This window comes from Punica granatum, chromosome 2 (assembly GCF_007655135.1).
Source record: "Punica granatum isolate Tunisia-2019 chromosome 2, ASM765513v2, whole genome shotgun sequence".
NCBI classification, from domain to species: domain Eukaryota; kingdom Viridiplantae; phylum Streptophyta; class Magnoliopsida; order Myrtales; family Lythraceae; genus Punica; species Punica granatum.
In genome coordinates this window covers 34,984,627-34,999,697 of record NC_045128.1, presented here as the reverse complement: position 1 = coordinate 34,999,697, position 15,071 = coordinate 34,984,627, and the positions used below count along the sequence as shown (strand labels likewise).

The following is a 15,071-nucleotide window of genomic DNA, read 5'->3' as shown; positions in this document are numbered from 1 at the left end:
TCAAAGATCTTCTGCAAATATTCTGGCACGGCATGTCTTTTTCGTTCTTTTTCGGGGGTGGACCTCCATAATTGAATCCGGATTAATCCAATCAAGTTAAATCGAGTCATTAAGAATAAAGCTTTTCTAATATAAATTTTTACATTCGAATGCGAAATTTCATGTTTCATCCAAGTCAGGATGATTTGTCTTTTTACTTCTTTACCTTCTCCCCTCCCGATTTTCAATGCAACAGTCCAACCACCTGCTGACACCTCATCAATGCCGAGACCTTCGCTCACTCCTCCATGGACTGATAGCTAGGAAAGTGTGGTTCCAGCACAGGTTAATATTCGGCGCTCCGACCCAATCACATTGCAGCGATAGCAATCTTGTCCGAGGTTATTCATTCTCGTGACTCCTGTTATGATGTTTTTACGCCAAGTGATTCCGGGTAATGCTTGCTTGCTGGACCCATCCTGCATTTCATTCCCATCAAATTGAGCACCTCAGATATATCTCGACCCTGGAGCGTTGATACTGCGGTGGCACACTTACAATGTGCATATCTCGGAAGTTTCGAGTTGCTTTCTCGAGAATCAGTCGGAGCACTACGCTAGCCTTTCAATTGACCTAGCTTCCCTCATGCTTTTAGCAAAACGACCACATAGCCCCGCGGCTGCAGATACTAAAGCACAAGACCATTGCCTCGAGAAAAGCCAGATTCTCAGCACTGGAAGAAACAACAGCCCCCTCTCCTCTCTCTCTCTCTCTCTCTCTCTCTCTCTCTTTCTCTCACTTTACCCTCCATTAACTGAATCTCTGAGGGAACCTCAACCTCTTTACTTCAATTTTTTTTTTTAAATTATTTCTTTTACAATGATTATAAATGGAGACCGGTGGTGGGGGAGAGACGATAATGGAAACCTTGTCAAACAACAGTACCAGTCCAGTAAGTGGACTAACTAGTGAGTAGTGAGCACTGACCAGTGAGAGACAGATACAGAGAGAAAACTCTGCTGCAGAAGAGCTTCCTCCTCTTCTCACTCACTCTCACTGAGCCACTAACCCCTCAACACCCCCACCCCCCACGCCTAATCATCTCCCAAATGCACGTCTAATTGCAGTGAAATCAGTGCTAATCACACTCAAACGTCAAAAGGGTCTCAGCTTAAAACCATCTCTCTCTCTCTCTCTCTCTCTCTCTCTCTGCATTTGGTCTCTGTTCTCTTCCTCGACCCACAGGAAGACAATGTGGCACGACAGGGCGAGCTGCATTGTCCTGGTGACGCTCGTGGGCTGCTGCCTGTCTTCGCTCAGCGGGGGAACAGCAATGCTGAACCTCACCCTCCCCGGTCAGCACACAGATCCTGAGTCTGTCGTCCAAGAAGTTAACAGGTGCCCCCCCGGCTCCCATTTCTCTTGTCTTTCCTACATTATCGTGGTCTGCTCTCCCATGTCTTTTGGTCTCTGTTGGGCTGTGTTTGCTGCATTTTGTTCCACATTGCCGGTTCATGGAGCTGCTGTCTTCCACCTACATTTGTTAGTTCAGGACATTGAACGTTCAGCAATGGTTTCTCTGGTTATATTTTCTTTTCTGGTGAGGTAAAAATTGAAGCTTTTCTATGCAGCATTTGTTATTTCTTTGTGTATACCATATAAACTTGAACATGAACATGTTCATGTCACTGTTATGAGAAGCTTTACTCTCCTCAACTTTGCAGTTGTTTACGGCTTCCATTTACCTTTTGAGTCTTTTGATATCTACTTTTCTTCAGCCATAATTTATTTGTTCAGCCATTAGTTGGATCTTTCCCTTTTTTTTTTTGGACTCCGTGAACCCTGGGTGTCCGGGTTTCGCCCGACTAATCCCGGGAATCCGTGAATCCCCGGCGGCACATGGAGCGGATAATTATGTCAAAGGCGTTCCGGTGGTCCCAAGGGGATTCGAACCTGGGTCTCGGTGCAAACTTGGGTGCACATTAACCACTGGGCCGAACCGATCTTTCCCTTATATTGCCAAATCAGTGTCCAGCGTGGTGAGACTAATATTGCATACTTTGAAAGCAATACATAGCCTTTGTCACTGTCCGCGAGAAAGACGTCGTCCCGCTTGAATTCTTCTTTTTGGGTGAATACTCGCTTGAATTGTTAATGGTAATTAGCCCGAGCGCGGTATCCACCGGTGCTACTCCTAGGACATTGAATAATTTTGTCTGGATTTCCATTTTTTTGGGTTTTATCCAGAAAGGTGGATGCTGCTCTAGCAAGGAGGAGACAGATGCTCGAGTTCGCCCAGAATGACGAGGCCGCCACGTGCCAGACGGGCAACCCCGTCGACGACTGTTGGAAGTGCGACCCCGACTGGGCCAGCAACCGCCAGCGTCTCGCCGACTGTGCCATTGGGTTCGGGCAGTATGCAGTTGGGGGTAAGAACGGGAAGATCTACATTGTTACTGATTCATCGGACAATGATGCTGTGAACCCGAGGCCTGGGACGCTGCGGTACGCGGTCATTCAGGAGGAGCCACTGTGGATTGTGTTCCCCACGAACATGCTGATAAGGCTGTCCCAGGAGCTCATTTTCAATAGCTACAAGACCGTGGATGGGCGCGGGGCAAACGTCCACATTGTTGGGGGCGGGTGCATCACCTTGCAGTATATCAGCAATGTGATCATTCACAACATTCACGTTCATGATTGTTATCCATCAGGTAACTTTTATCTGTTTCCTATGTTTTTGCACCTAGTAATGCTCCATTAAGGTTATTCTTGTCCATGTTTCCAAGCCCTTCGTATGTCATTTGGGATACCCGTCTCTTATAACTGAAAACCGAACACCGGTTATAGCCAGCTTGGAGTGTAGAAATGATAAAAAAAATCACGGAATGGAATCATCATGAAGAACATGTTATCTAGCAATTCCTTCTCAGAATTTCGTTACTTAGGACCGAATTTAACCCCAATAATAATGTCCTAGTCTAGCTCTGAAAGTGGCGTAAAGGGTCTTTGCAGCAGATTCAAAGAGATTTATCATTGCTTTTGGTAGAAGAAATCATGCGTAAAAGTAAAAGTTGTTATCTCATGGAAGACATGGTTCTTTTACCATATCATGCTCTATAGCTTTCTTCCATGACTTCAGGTTTATGGCACATCTAATCGACTATGCTCCCTGCTTGGTTCTTGCAGGGGACGCTAACGTGCGGTCGAGCCCGACTCACTGGGGCTGGCGGACGAAATCAGATGGTGATGGGATCTCCATCTTTGGTTCCCATGACATATGGATCGACCACTGCTCGCTCTCTAAGTGCAAGGATGGCCTGATCGACGCTGTGATGGGGTCCTCCGGAATCACCATCTCCAACAACTTCTTCTCCCACCATAATGAGGTCATGCTGCTGGGACACTCCGACGATTACCTTCCTGACTCAGGCATGCAAGTCACCATCGCCTTCAACCACTTCGGGGAGAAGCTTGTGCAGAGGATGCCCCGCTGCCGCCTAGGGTACATCCACGTGGTCAACAACGACTTCACCCAGTGGGAGATGTACGCCATCGGGGGCAGTGGCAACCCCACCATCAACAGCCAGGGCAACCGGTACATCGCCCCATCGAACCATAATGCCAAGGAGGTAAACATTCGTCTTCCTACAATTTCTACAATCACAACTATTGATCGTTGATGCAATGATTGCGGGCTGCGAGTATTTTTTTAAAATTAAAATATTAGGCAATTAAGCACCGCAAATTAAGTGCTTTTGTCAAGGAGGGGACCTCCCAAAGCACACGACAGTGGAAGACATGAAAGGGCTTGTCTTAGACTGTTTTGGAGCCTATGTTAGCAGTTAGCTTATATTTTGTCAACAAAGAGAGAACAATGGAATCTAAAACTCTTTTTTTTAGTTTATTTTTACAACAACAAGAAAAGATGCAATGCTTTATTACTTCACTTCGATAAAATATTGCTCTGTTATTAATTACTTTGAGTCCAAATATATTTAATCATCAGTGCTTGTTCATAATCTAGAGCCATGGACATTGAAGATGCAAAATGTTTTGTCTAAATAGTTTTATCTTGTATGGCGCATGGGGCAGGTGACAAAGCGGGTGGACACGAATCAAGCCGACTGGAGGGACTGGAACTGGAGGTCAGAGGGCGACATGATGGTGAACGGTGCCTTCTTCGTGGCCTCGGGAGAGGGCCTAGAGGTCAAGTACGAGAAGGCCTACAGCGTCGAGCCCAAGTCCGCTGCCTACATTGACCTCATCACGTGGCATGCTGGTGCTCTTGGCGTTGGCGGAAGGTTTGCTTCTTGACACCCTCTTTTTAGTTATAGCACCGAATACATCGATACGCTACGAGCCAGTCATCCAAAATTACTAGCCGGAGCACGCATTCGGCTCCAGATTATTGTCATCTAAAAAAAGAAAAAAGAAAAAAGAAAAATCACAAATCTTTTTTTTTTTTTTTTAAATATTTGTTTATTCTATATTTGCTTTACTCATTTTTCTTTTTTCTTCACTTTTGCTTTCCCTCTCTCTTTCTTTCATCCTTTGGGGCACTGCAGGTCACCTTTTTCTTTATGGAAACAGCGATTTGCTTGACCTTTACGATTAGCATTAGTCCCTTAATCATTGCCCGTCATCAGCCTCAAGTGTCCATTGAAATTTTAGGGCACAATTGGGTTGAGTAAAATGGGGGAGAGGGAATCCAAATGCAAAAGTCATAACGGGCCCAACGCTGGCAAATATAATAATCCCTCTACCGTACTATTGCTCAGACAAGTTTCTAGGGTTCGTGATTCGTGTTCGGCGTAATGTTCACTCGGCTTATGTTCATGGCCGTGTTGCTTGTACGCTTCCTTGCCTCGATGTGGATGCTGATCTTGGCTCGGATAATGTCTGCAGGGACAACGACCTCGGTACGTGGAGCGCCAGGGCAAAGTTTCAGGGGAACCATGCTGCTGTCAAGCCATCCACAACCACCCAACTCCTCTTCCTCTCATTAGCTTTGTCTGGCTCGTTACTCTTCCACCTTAACACAGCAAATTTAATGTTGTGACAATAAACCCTAACTCGGACAATTTCCCCTTAACTGCCTTAAATTGGCGGAATGTTCGGTTTCCTGATTTTTAAATCACAGAAGGTGATCGGTTTTCAACTGTAGATATGTGCACATGTTTTGAACTCCCATCTGACCTATCATAACCAATGTCGATGTTCCAGTAAAAGAGGAACCAAAGTGAGGAAATGTGAATAACTTAGCAATAACAAAGAACATCACACGAAATAAAACGCTACTTAGTTTAACAGACGCGGCCGGATAATGTTTGTCCATGAACATGAATAGAAGGGAACAGTGGCAAATCCGCAATCCCAGCAGAGATTCTCAATCTGCAGTATATATTACTAAGAGATTCCATACACCTTAAATTACATTTTATCGGCTTTGCTGCTTTCCTTTTTTACCTGATTGATATCTTCAATTAATTGAGGAAAAAAAAAGGAGGGAAAGAAAAATCAAAAAGGGGGAGAGAGTATCAAACAGAGGAAAGACAAAAGAATTACACCGAAAGAAGGGAAAAGAAAAAAAAAAATTGAAGGGGATGAAAAGATGAACCGTATCACCTCTCCACCAATCTATCTATTCTTAAACAGTGATCATGTCGTCTCCTCCTCCACTCTGTGCTGCTGCGTCAGCAAGCCTCTTCCATGTTAGTTCCCGCTGCTCCTCTACCTCCTTGGCCTTGGCCTGTTTCTCTTCGTACTGTCTCTGACACTCCTCGAACAACTCCGTGTCCATCTCCATGAACATCTTCCGGACATTGACAGTCAGCCCGTGAACCGCCGGGTTCCAGTGGCTCTCGATGTTCCTCTCCAGAGCTTCGAATATGATTGGGAGTATCACGGTACGATTCTGGGCGATTAGGCTCACGATGTGCTCATTGTTCCATAGGAAGAGGGAACGCTCTGCGACCTGAAATGCATGGAACCCCAGGCAAAGATGTTGGAAGCAGCCTTCGGGATCATAATTGAGAACAATTTCATGTACAAAATGATTAACTGAGCAACAATGCTAAAAAGCGATGACTTCAGATAGTGCTCCCACCAAATAAATAGCAAGAAGATGAAAGAACTGGAGTTTACTATAATCAACTGACAAATTTTGTTCCCAAAACAATGAAAAGGAATGAAGAAAGGCGAATCGAAGGATAAGTTCTGACTATATTAGAAGAGCAGTAACAGCAGGAGCATGATTTTCTTAAATATAAAGACTTAATAAATGTCCCCAAGAAAGGGTACTCTGTTTTGAGCATCTTGAAAGCCATCCTGAATGCAACACCTTGTACTAAGCATACCTGATCTCATATGAGGTGGCAGCATGATAGAACAAAATATGAGCACCGGAAGGACAAGGTCAACAAATAAGCAACCGGGGATGATAATCGGTAGGGAGCTACTAATTAACTCAAACAAAATCAACTGTAGATTCATTCAAACTCAATTCCCAACATTGCTCAAAACAATTCAAGAAAGGGCAATGAGGCAGATGAATCTAACACTAACTAGCTGTTGCGACAAACTGAACTAGGTAAAGGCGATAATTTATCATTTAATACCGAAAGACACAGGGAACAGTATAGGGCCCCAACATGGTCTGAATACCCAACATGATCTGCTCGGAGTTAATGAGCCAAAGTAAATGGACAAAAACATTTGTAGCCGCAACCAACTACCAAGGGGAGCATCAAACAGGCAGTAACTCGAACACTGCCTTAGCAGCCCACCTCTACTTCCCTCTGTCAAGTAATAGTAGTATTAACTGTTATCTGAAGGGGTGACTCCTAGCAAAAGGACTACCCAGTCTTTCTTCTAAGAAAAGGAATATTTACATGGTCGACAATTGTCGCACAAGAGCAATCTCAGAGTTATGATCCTTGGACCGCTTTGAGGGTGGAAAGCTTCAGAGAGCAGTTCAACATCAAGTACGCAACAACCTAGTGCAACCACATCCCGTATATGTCCCTCAATGTATTAAACTAACTATAAAGATAGGGATAAGAAAACAAGCAAGGTTACACATTAGAAATTACTGACATAAAGTAACCCGCTCTGTATAACGAAGCAATGCATACGCCAATACTCCAATACATACCTGAAAATGAGGGCTATTAAGGCAGCGAGCAATCTGTCTGAACAGGGGAACCATGCACCGCTGAAACTCTGCAGCCTGCGTTGCCTCGAGCACTTCTTCTAGTTCCCCAAGGAAGAGAACTTCCTTCTGGCAATTCGTCACGGGCCAATATTTAATCAATCCCCTTATGACTGTGTCAGCCAACTTATAATCTTTCTCAACGAATTGGGTAATGCAGTATGACAGCTGTTGATGATACACTGCTATCGGCTTCGGTTTATGCAAAGGAATGAGGGCTCGAACAAGGAATAACTTGTGCTCCTCCTTCATCGGAAGTGCAAAACCATTGATAATACTCCCAAGAATCTCAAGAAGCTCACCAATACCGCTGTGCCTCTCTGTCTCATATATGAACCGATAAAATATGTTATTGATCGCCTTTCTTATAAAAGGGCGGTGCACCATGAACTTCCCGTATATACGATGGAGAATCGTTTTCAAATACTCCCGCTCTCTCGGGTCCTCAGAATCAAACAACTCAAGCAGCTTCAACACGAAGGAATGATCAATGTACCTTTTGGCAACCTTCGTATCAGTATCCGAGGAAACAACATATCTCAACAGCAGCTCATAAACTAGCTGCAAATGGGGCCAGGAGGGCTCCAAATACATATCCTCCTCTTCAGGTTCGGCATTTTCCTGACCTGTATTTTCATGAGAAGCTGGCGGCAAGCACCGGAAAATGTTCACCGCAATCATCCTTATCATCTCCTCTTGACAATGCTCTGTAATTTTTCCAGACCCTGACTGTATATATTCAACCAGCTCCATAAGGGCCTGCCTCTTTATTTCTTTCTCACGAACCGACTTCATTGTATCCGTGAAATCAAACTGGAAACAACAAATCTGCAGCTTCCGAAGGAACAAATTTTGTCGGTCTGCAACTGCCACATCGCGGAAGGCGGGCAAGGGCTCGATGGTGCCCGAAGGTGGAGCCATAACTGGAGCGGCAACCCCACCAGGCGGGGTAGGGGCCCCTGCACCTCCCCGTGAGGCGTGGTTAACGACCACATTTGGGGCCAACGCCGAGCCCGAGTTCCGATTCCCAGGCTGGCTATATCCATATAAGGAAGTGCTATTCGGGTCGGACTTCGAGGGCTTCCGGTTCCCACCCTTTATGATCTTCTTGAACATTTCCTAAAAAGCGAACCCTAACCCTAAGAAACCGCCAATCAGGCCCCGGATCAGGGACGGTTGAGCTAGGGGATTCAATCAAAGAACCCGAGGAATCATTGGTCGGGAATAGCGGAAGCGTAAACCCTATGATTCAGCAATCACCCAGCATCTGGGCTACCCAATTCAGAGCTTATAAGAACATAATCACAAGGGAACGGATCTGAGAGGAACGCGAGAGGAATTGTACCGTCGATGGATCGGAGCGGCGAGTCATCTGAGTCAGATCACCGCAGTTGACCGGGAAGAGGTTGCGGCAATCAACGACGGTACAGAAGAAACAGGACAGAGGAGAGAGAGAGAGGGGGGAGAGAGAGAATGGAAGTGACGCAAAGAAGAGAGAGAAAGAAGGGGAAGATGAGAGAGAGAGAGAGGGGGGGAGTGAGAGAATGGAAGTGACGCAAAGAAGAGAGAGAGAGGATTTTCTATTTCTTTTTTTCATTTTAAGATAAGGGCAAGAAATTGAAAAATAAAAACAAAAAAAACGAAAACTAATTTATGGTTAAAAGGATTTCCTAGAAATTTTGTTTATTTATTTCTCCCCCGCGCCTCTCTATTATTATATATTAATAATTAATCATAGGAAAAAGGGAAAAAATTATATATATTATGACGTAAAGGTATTAACAGTGATAATTGAACACGTGGCGGAGAAGTGAAGCGTCAGCAAGAGCAGGGCCCCACAAAAAATCTAGTGGCGATTGGTGATGTGTCATGCTCCAGATCACCGTGTGCCCCAGGTGCATGCGCCTCACAGCACACTGAGGTGGGCCCGGCGCCGTGTTGGCTGGGAAAGTGCGAAAATACCGGGAGCATGTCGGATTCCTGGGACGATACGAGGTTCCATGTTCATCTGCAGTTTGTTGCCCAACCATCGCTCATGATATCAACTGAATCAGCAGCTTAGGAGTTGGAAGGATATTGACAATGCGTTTGTTTTCGGAGTTAAAGTCACGAATTTGTAATTGTGATTGTGATTGTAGAAGAAGACAAAAATATATGGGGCCCATCAGTTTGACTTTTGAAATATGAAATGAATAGAACGTATAAATAATTAATTATAATGGGATTGTATTTTAATAATATATGGGGCCCACCAATTTGACTTTTGAAATGTGTGTTTTGTTGTGTAGTGTTTTAAGTTAAAGTTAAAGTTAAAATCTTAAATCACGACTTTGGAAACAAACGGAGCATGATTGTTACTTATACTGTAACTTAACGAAATTGATGCCAACCATTTTATTCATCCAAAAAAAAAACCAAAATCGAAAAGGCATTTTGCGTATCGTCTGCTATCGCTATTCTCATAAGGAGAAGTGCAAATTTGGAAATAAATTTAAATGATCGACTGTGCAATAATGCAGCAAGATAGTCAGTAAGATCATTAGATTCAGTAGCTGTTGACATTGCTCCGGTAAGGTGCCTTATCACGAAGTGATGGCACAATTTACCGTTATATTAGATACTTGGCCCCAAGTGATTGAATAAAAAAAAAGTAATTTCACCATGAAATTTCTCAATTATCCTAAACTTCTTAAAAAAATTATCTTCAACTCTGTTTGATAGCATGATGGACCCACATGACGAAAAACAGTTAATTGGTCCAAAGTTTGAATATTTAGCCCACCTTTAGATAAGCATGAGGCAGAGACTTTTTGTCGATTAATTATCATTATTACGATTATTTATGTCCAACATAATCATCGCACCAGGTTATTAATTTATCAAAAGAGTATATAATTCAATAAAATACAAAATTTAATTTTCCTTCGACTAAACAATGGGATTACTTTACTTATAAAAAAAACATTGGGATTACTTTATAAGGAGATTGAAATTAAACCATTTTTGAACTTTGGTCACTAAAACAAATGGAAGATGAGAACTTTGTCGGATCGGGTCGGGCCGAATCTTGGTTTTTTTTTTTTTTGTTTTGTTTTTGTTTTTTGGGCTTGCACCACTAGTGGTCGCCCAGAAGCTCCCCTGCAATATGCACCTCTATTTCTGCGAGATTTTTTAAATTTTCTTATTTTTATTAGAAAATAATTGTTTTTTTTATTTTGAAAAATACTCTAAGGGTGACACGTCAACACAGTTGCATATGTGGCAGTGGCATTGCATCAACTGCCAAATCAGCAATTATATGAGTGATAACTGTTCCGTTATAAAAGAATGGAGTGCGCATGATATTTCATGAAGCTGTAAAGGATGCACATGGCATTTATTCAAATTAAAAAAACTAAAATCGGAAGAACATATTTATTCATGAATACGAAAATGCTTATAATTCCAAGTGTTGAATAAAACAAATATAAATAATCATAACAAATTCGATATTATTTTTTCAGACTGATTGAGGGCCCTCTGCTATTAAGCGAAGTCCCTTTGAAATTGATGTTTAGTTGATGTTTGCTGCTCTATGCGACGCGCACCCTTCAAAAATTGATGTATACTGCTTTATGTGACGAGCATACGATATTCTTTAGTAAAAGGCGAAAGAATAGTTCGCTCTGTGCTTATCACGTAGCTCCTCGAAGGAGCAATCTCACGGGCCCAAATAGCGTTCATTCTATGCAGTCGGCATGGACGGCTACGAATCAGTCAAATGTCAATAATAGTTCTATACTACATAAATATTCAGGAAAAAAAAAAAAGAACTTAAATGGCTAGCAAGTGAACGTTTCTATTTTGTGAACTAGGATGGAAAGCCGGCTCTACTTCATAATAGTTCTATTCCGAATCTACCGCAGCCGCCCATAGTGCTCTTGGTCTCCATATACGATGAACAAAAGCAGCAAGTTGAAGTCGGAATATAAAATCAAATCAATTCATAATCAATTCTTTTGAGTGAGGATTTTAAATATCATTTTGATGAATGGATTTTGATGTGAAATAAAATTATCACGACTTGATTTTCTCTTGATGTTCCCTAATCCCAAGATCTTCAACGGGTTCTCCTGCTAATCACTCGCGTTTCCCTCTGTTTAATTTAACACCTGATTCTACGAAAACAAGCGTTAGTGGAACCCCGGGAGAACCTCCTCCAACGCTCAAGTGAAAACTTATGTCAAAGGCAATAAGAATTTTTCACGGGGAATGTGTACTTGCCATGATCAGTGAGTGAATTCTCTATTTATACGCGTCCAACTTACGTCATTCGGATGTAAGAATGGACCCTCATGCCAACTTCTTACCTTCAGCGTGAGTCCTTATGGGCCTTACGGGGCCTGAGGTCCATATTGGATGTTAGTTATCCATTGATGATCAATGGTTTGGAAACACGCTGTATATGGGCGGACGTTTCGGTTTGAGGAACGAGCTAATCGATATGGTTAAAGGTTGGGACCATCGAGCCCATCGACCCTTTGAAGGGGACCGACAGCCTTACGGCCCTTGAGGTGGTTGATCCCTTCGAGGCCATCGGGCCTACGAGGCATTCGGACCTCCGGGGCCACTTTCCTCCGAGGTCTCTAGCCTCGAGGTGCTCGATCCCTCCGAGGCCTCTGGCCTCGATAGGTTCAAACCCAATCAAGGCCTCTGGGCTCGAGGCGTATGAACCCATGAGGTTCCCTAGCTCCGAGGCGCTCAAGGCTCAAAGGCGCTCGAGCCCCCGAGGTCTCTTGCCTCCGTCGTGTTCGATCCCCTCGGGCCCCACTAGCACTCCTCTAATGCCTTCTAGCCCACGAACCCCGACTGCTCTATTCCCTCGATGGTGGCGTAAGTCCATATTTTCATATCAGATTTATTAAGAAGATAGTCTAACCGTCGTTCATTTTTCATCAGTTTTCTCATCATGGACATCTTCTGCTGCGGTTGTTTCCTCTGTGAACTTCTTATAGACATCACCTTTGTAAAACTTCCATGTCCTAATGACAAGAGCAAGTGAGACAAGACAGCCAAACATTGTCGAAGCTGCAAGCACCGCAAAAGCCGTTCTGTAGCACTGCACTCCCCTGCACCTCAGCGCCTCCCCTGCCTTCCTCTTCAGCCCCAGAGCTTCCATCTGCTTCGCGGCTTCCTGGTCATACAGCAGCCCGGCCACCTTCACGTTGAAAATGTATGACCCGACGGGGCTCGAGAGCGTTCCCACATTGTACAGAGTCGCGTAATGCTTGAGCCCGAAGATCTCCGATATGATTGAGCTCACTAGAGGCACTTGTGCGCCCAGGCAGAAGCCCATGATCATTGAGCTCGGGTAGAGAGACCCGGGGACTGCGCATGCCACGAGGACATGCCCGGCGCAGGAGCAGAGGATGACGATGCTTAGCATCAACGGGCGGGGAAACTTGTACTTTGCCAGCAGAATCTCTGAGGAGAAGCCAGCGGCCACCCGCCCGAGGTAATTCCAGATGCTTATTAGAGAGACGAACGCGGCCATGCTGTGGGCGGGGTACCCCATTGACTCGCCGATCTGACCCAGGTTATCGATGGCAGCCAGGATCCCCCCGACCCCGCAAGTTGTCGCGATGAATATGATCAACATGTCGATGCTGAAGATGGCCTGAAGTATGGAGTAGTCCTCACCTCTTTCGGGCGGCTTGAGAATGTCAGCTACACAAGATATCGGATTCGGGCACGTCAAGGCCCTAGACCAGCCTGACTGTGGCTCGAGGGCTGCCGGCGGTAGTTCGCATCGAGATGGATTATCAATTGCTTTCCTGAGCTTAGCAAGTTTGATTTCTTCGTATATAACAATACATAGAGGAACGCATAATGACAGAACAAGAACAATCACAGCAGTACCAATGTACTCCAATCTACTAAATTGTAGCTTACTTTGTAGAACGATTATGGCCATGAGGAATCCGGCTAACCCGAGCGAAATGTAGAGGAAATCGCTGAATACTTTTACGTCTTCCTTTCTCGCAACGAACTTTATGATCCTAACTGTGGGGAGGAATGCCAGCGATACGATAGCAGGAAGATAGGCGATGAGCAGTATAAGGGCTGTCGAATCGTCCCCATAGAGAGCGTGGTAGAGCTGCGTGATGATGGCACCGCTCAGACCGATGAATCCCTTCAAGAGGCCGATCACAATGCCTCTGTTGTGAGGGAAGTTCTTCACGCTTGTCACCAGAGCTGCTGTATTCGAAAACGACAGTGAGTTCGCTCCAGTACATGTGTACAGGCACATCTGCCACACGCGGGGCTTCGCGATCCGGCCCGTGACAGATAGCCAGATGAGGAAGTAACTGGAGAAGTTCATGACAGCCCCGATGGAGAGAATGGCCCATGGCGGCACGACCTCGTAGATGAGGCCAGCCGATATGCCTAAGTTGCCGCCCAAATCCTTGAAGAAGCCTATCAGATTGAGGGTGGACTGGTCGTAGCCCATGGATGTTTTTATGTCATTCGAGTACAGACCAAACATGTAGAGCGTGCCGTTGACGGACATGATCAAAATTGATGCGAAGACCATGAACCACCGGCTCGCGAGAACCCGAACCACGAGGTTCTTGGTGCATCCCCGGGTGCCGCCATGCGAAACGCCGAGTTCTGGCATTGCTAAGTTCATATTTCCGGGCGGTACAAAATTTACTTGGAACCAACCTTATTATACAAAACATTATTGCCTGGGAGGAAGGAGATCTGTCCTGTCTGATTGGAGGAATCTGCGTTTTCTATTTTTCGGTCAAAGGAGGAATCTGTGTTCGTTCGCCTGTCTATTGTTACTGTTCAAGAGGAGTTATAGTCGGATTGATTAGTATAATTGGATCATGCTATACATGCGTATAGGCTATAGCTATTCAAAATATGTTGCAGACGTTTTCATCTCAGGACAAGCATCGTGTCAAATTTGAGGAGGCTTATTGCAGGGGCACAAATTGCGCAATCAAAATCAACAAGTCTTGAACTCCCCGCGTAATTTCCCATGTTACTTTACTTCGATATCTTAGTTTTGTATTGGACTTTTTTTTTTCGATTACAAGTTTTGTATTGGACTTTTGAACTTTCTTTACAAAAAAAAATTCATACCAAAGATAACTAATTGTAACCTTAAAATAAACACAATTAATTAAATAATCGAAAGCTTAACTATATGCGCACACGCATATAACTATATATAGTTTGCGTAAAATGTTTGGATTACAATTAAATACAAAGGCTATATTAGAAAATGATGACCATCAGAAATAATGAATTGGCGAACTTAAGGACATAAATAATAGTGCGAAAAATGACTTTTCTTTTTCTTTTATGGATGATATAGAAAGACACGTTCCAAGTTGCATTTAATTAATAAATAAGTATAGGTATACGAAATGTCAACATTTCCAGCTATACATACATGTCATTCGCCAAATAATAAAAGCTATATATATATTTTGCTTACCTAAGTTGTTTAGGATTTGCCCGACTAATTTTCAAGGCTTTTTGAACTTCCGACGACGCACGGAGCGAATAATTACGCCAAAAGAGTTTCGGTAACTCCAAAGAGTTTCAAACTCTGAATCATATGGGTATTTGAGTTCCACCTTTATCATTAGACTAAACTCAGTTGGAGTTAAAAAAAAGAAGAAGAAGCTATATATATATATATATATGCATATATGTTAACGATAACATTTTTTAAGAATCTTGGAGCTCCAATAAACAACTTCCAATCATTATCATTGGTTACCAAACCTTTCCTGGTAACCTTTCCAACTCGAGTTATAGGGGTTTTCATCTCAGGACAAGCATCATGTCAAATTTGAGGAGGCTTATTGCAGGGCACAAATTG

General features: G+C 43.8%; 3 protein-coding genes and 1 pseudogene across 4 annotated transcripts; 1 reads left to right on the top strand and 3 right to left on the bottom strand.

Annotated features, from left to right (window-relative positions):
* The first annotated feature begins 434 nt into the window (after nt 1-434).
* Nucleotides 435-5,145, top strand: LOC116195622 (probable pectate lyase 12). 2 transcript variants are annotated; one of them, XM_031524911.1, is made up of 5 exons: nt 435-1,377; nt 2,227-2,693; nt 3,169-3,611; nt 4,075-4,283; nt 4,888-5,145. In XM_031524911.1, exons 1-5 carry the CDS (start codon nt 1,232-1,234, stop codon nt 5,039-5,041), a joined length of 1,419 nt encoding a protein of 472 aa, XP_031380771.1. In that variant the 5' UTR covers nt 435-1,231; the 3' UTR covers nt 5,042-5,145. The 2 variants fall into 2 exon arrangements, with proteins under 2 accessions (XP_031380771.1, XP_031380773.1); XM_031524913.1 differs by lacking the exon at nt 435-1,377 and adding an exon at nt 1,977-2,110.
* Nucleotides 5,146-5,344: 199 nt separating this feature from the next.
* Nucleotides 5,345-8,733, bottom strand: LOC116195621 (serine/threonine protein phosphatase 2A 57 kDa regulatory subunit B' beta isoform-like). The gene is made up of 2 exons (XM_031524910.1): nt 7,136-8,733; nt 5,345-5,956 (listed from the first exon to the last, which is right to left on the bottom strand). The coding sequence occupies exons 1-2, from the start codon at nt 8,306-8,308 to the stop codon at nt 5,630-5,632; spliced, it is 1,500 nt and encodes a 499-aa protein (XP_031380770.1). The 5' UTR covers nt 8,309-8,733; the 3' UTR covers nt 5,345-5,629.
* A 2,031-nt stretch (nt 8,734-10,764) lies between these two features.
* Nucleotides 10,765-10,876, bottom strand: LOC116198282 (annotated as a pseudogene).
* Nucleotides 10,804-14,078, bottom strand: LOC116194857. The gene has a single exon (XM_031523762.1). It carries the CDS (start codon nt 13,860-13,862, stop codon nt 12,117-12,119), a length of 1,746 nt encoding a protein of 581 aa, XP_031379622.1. The 5' UTR covers nt 13,863-14,078; the 3' UTR covers nt 10,804-12,116.
* Between the last annotated feature and the right edge of the window lie 993 nt (nt 14,079-15,071).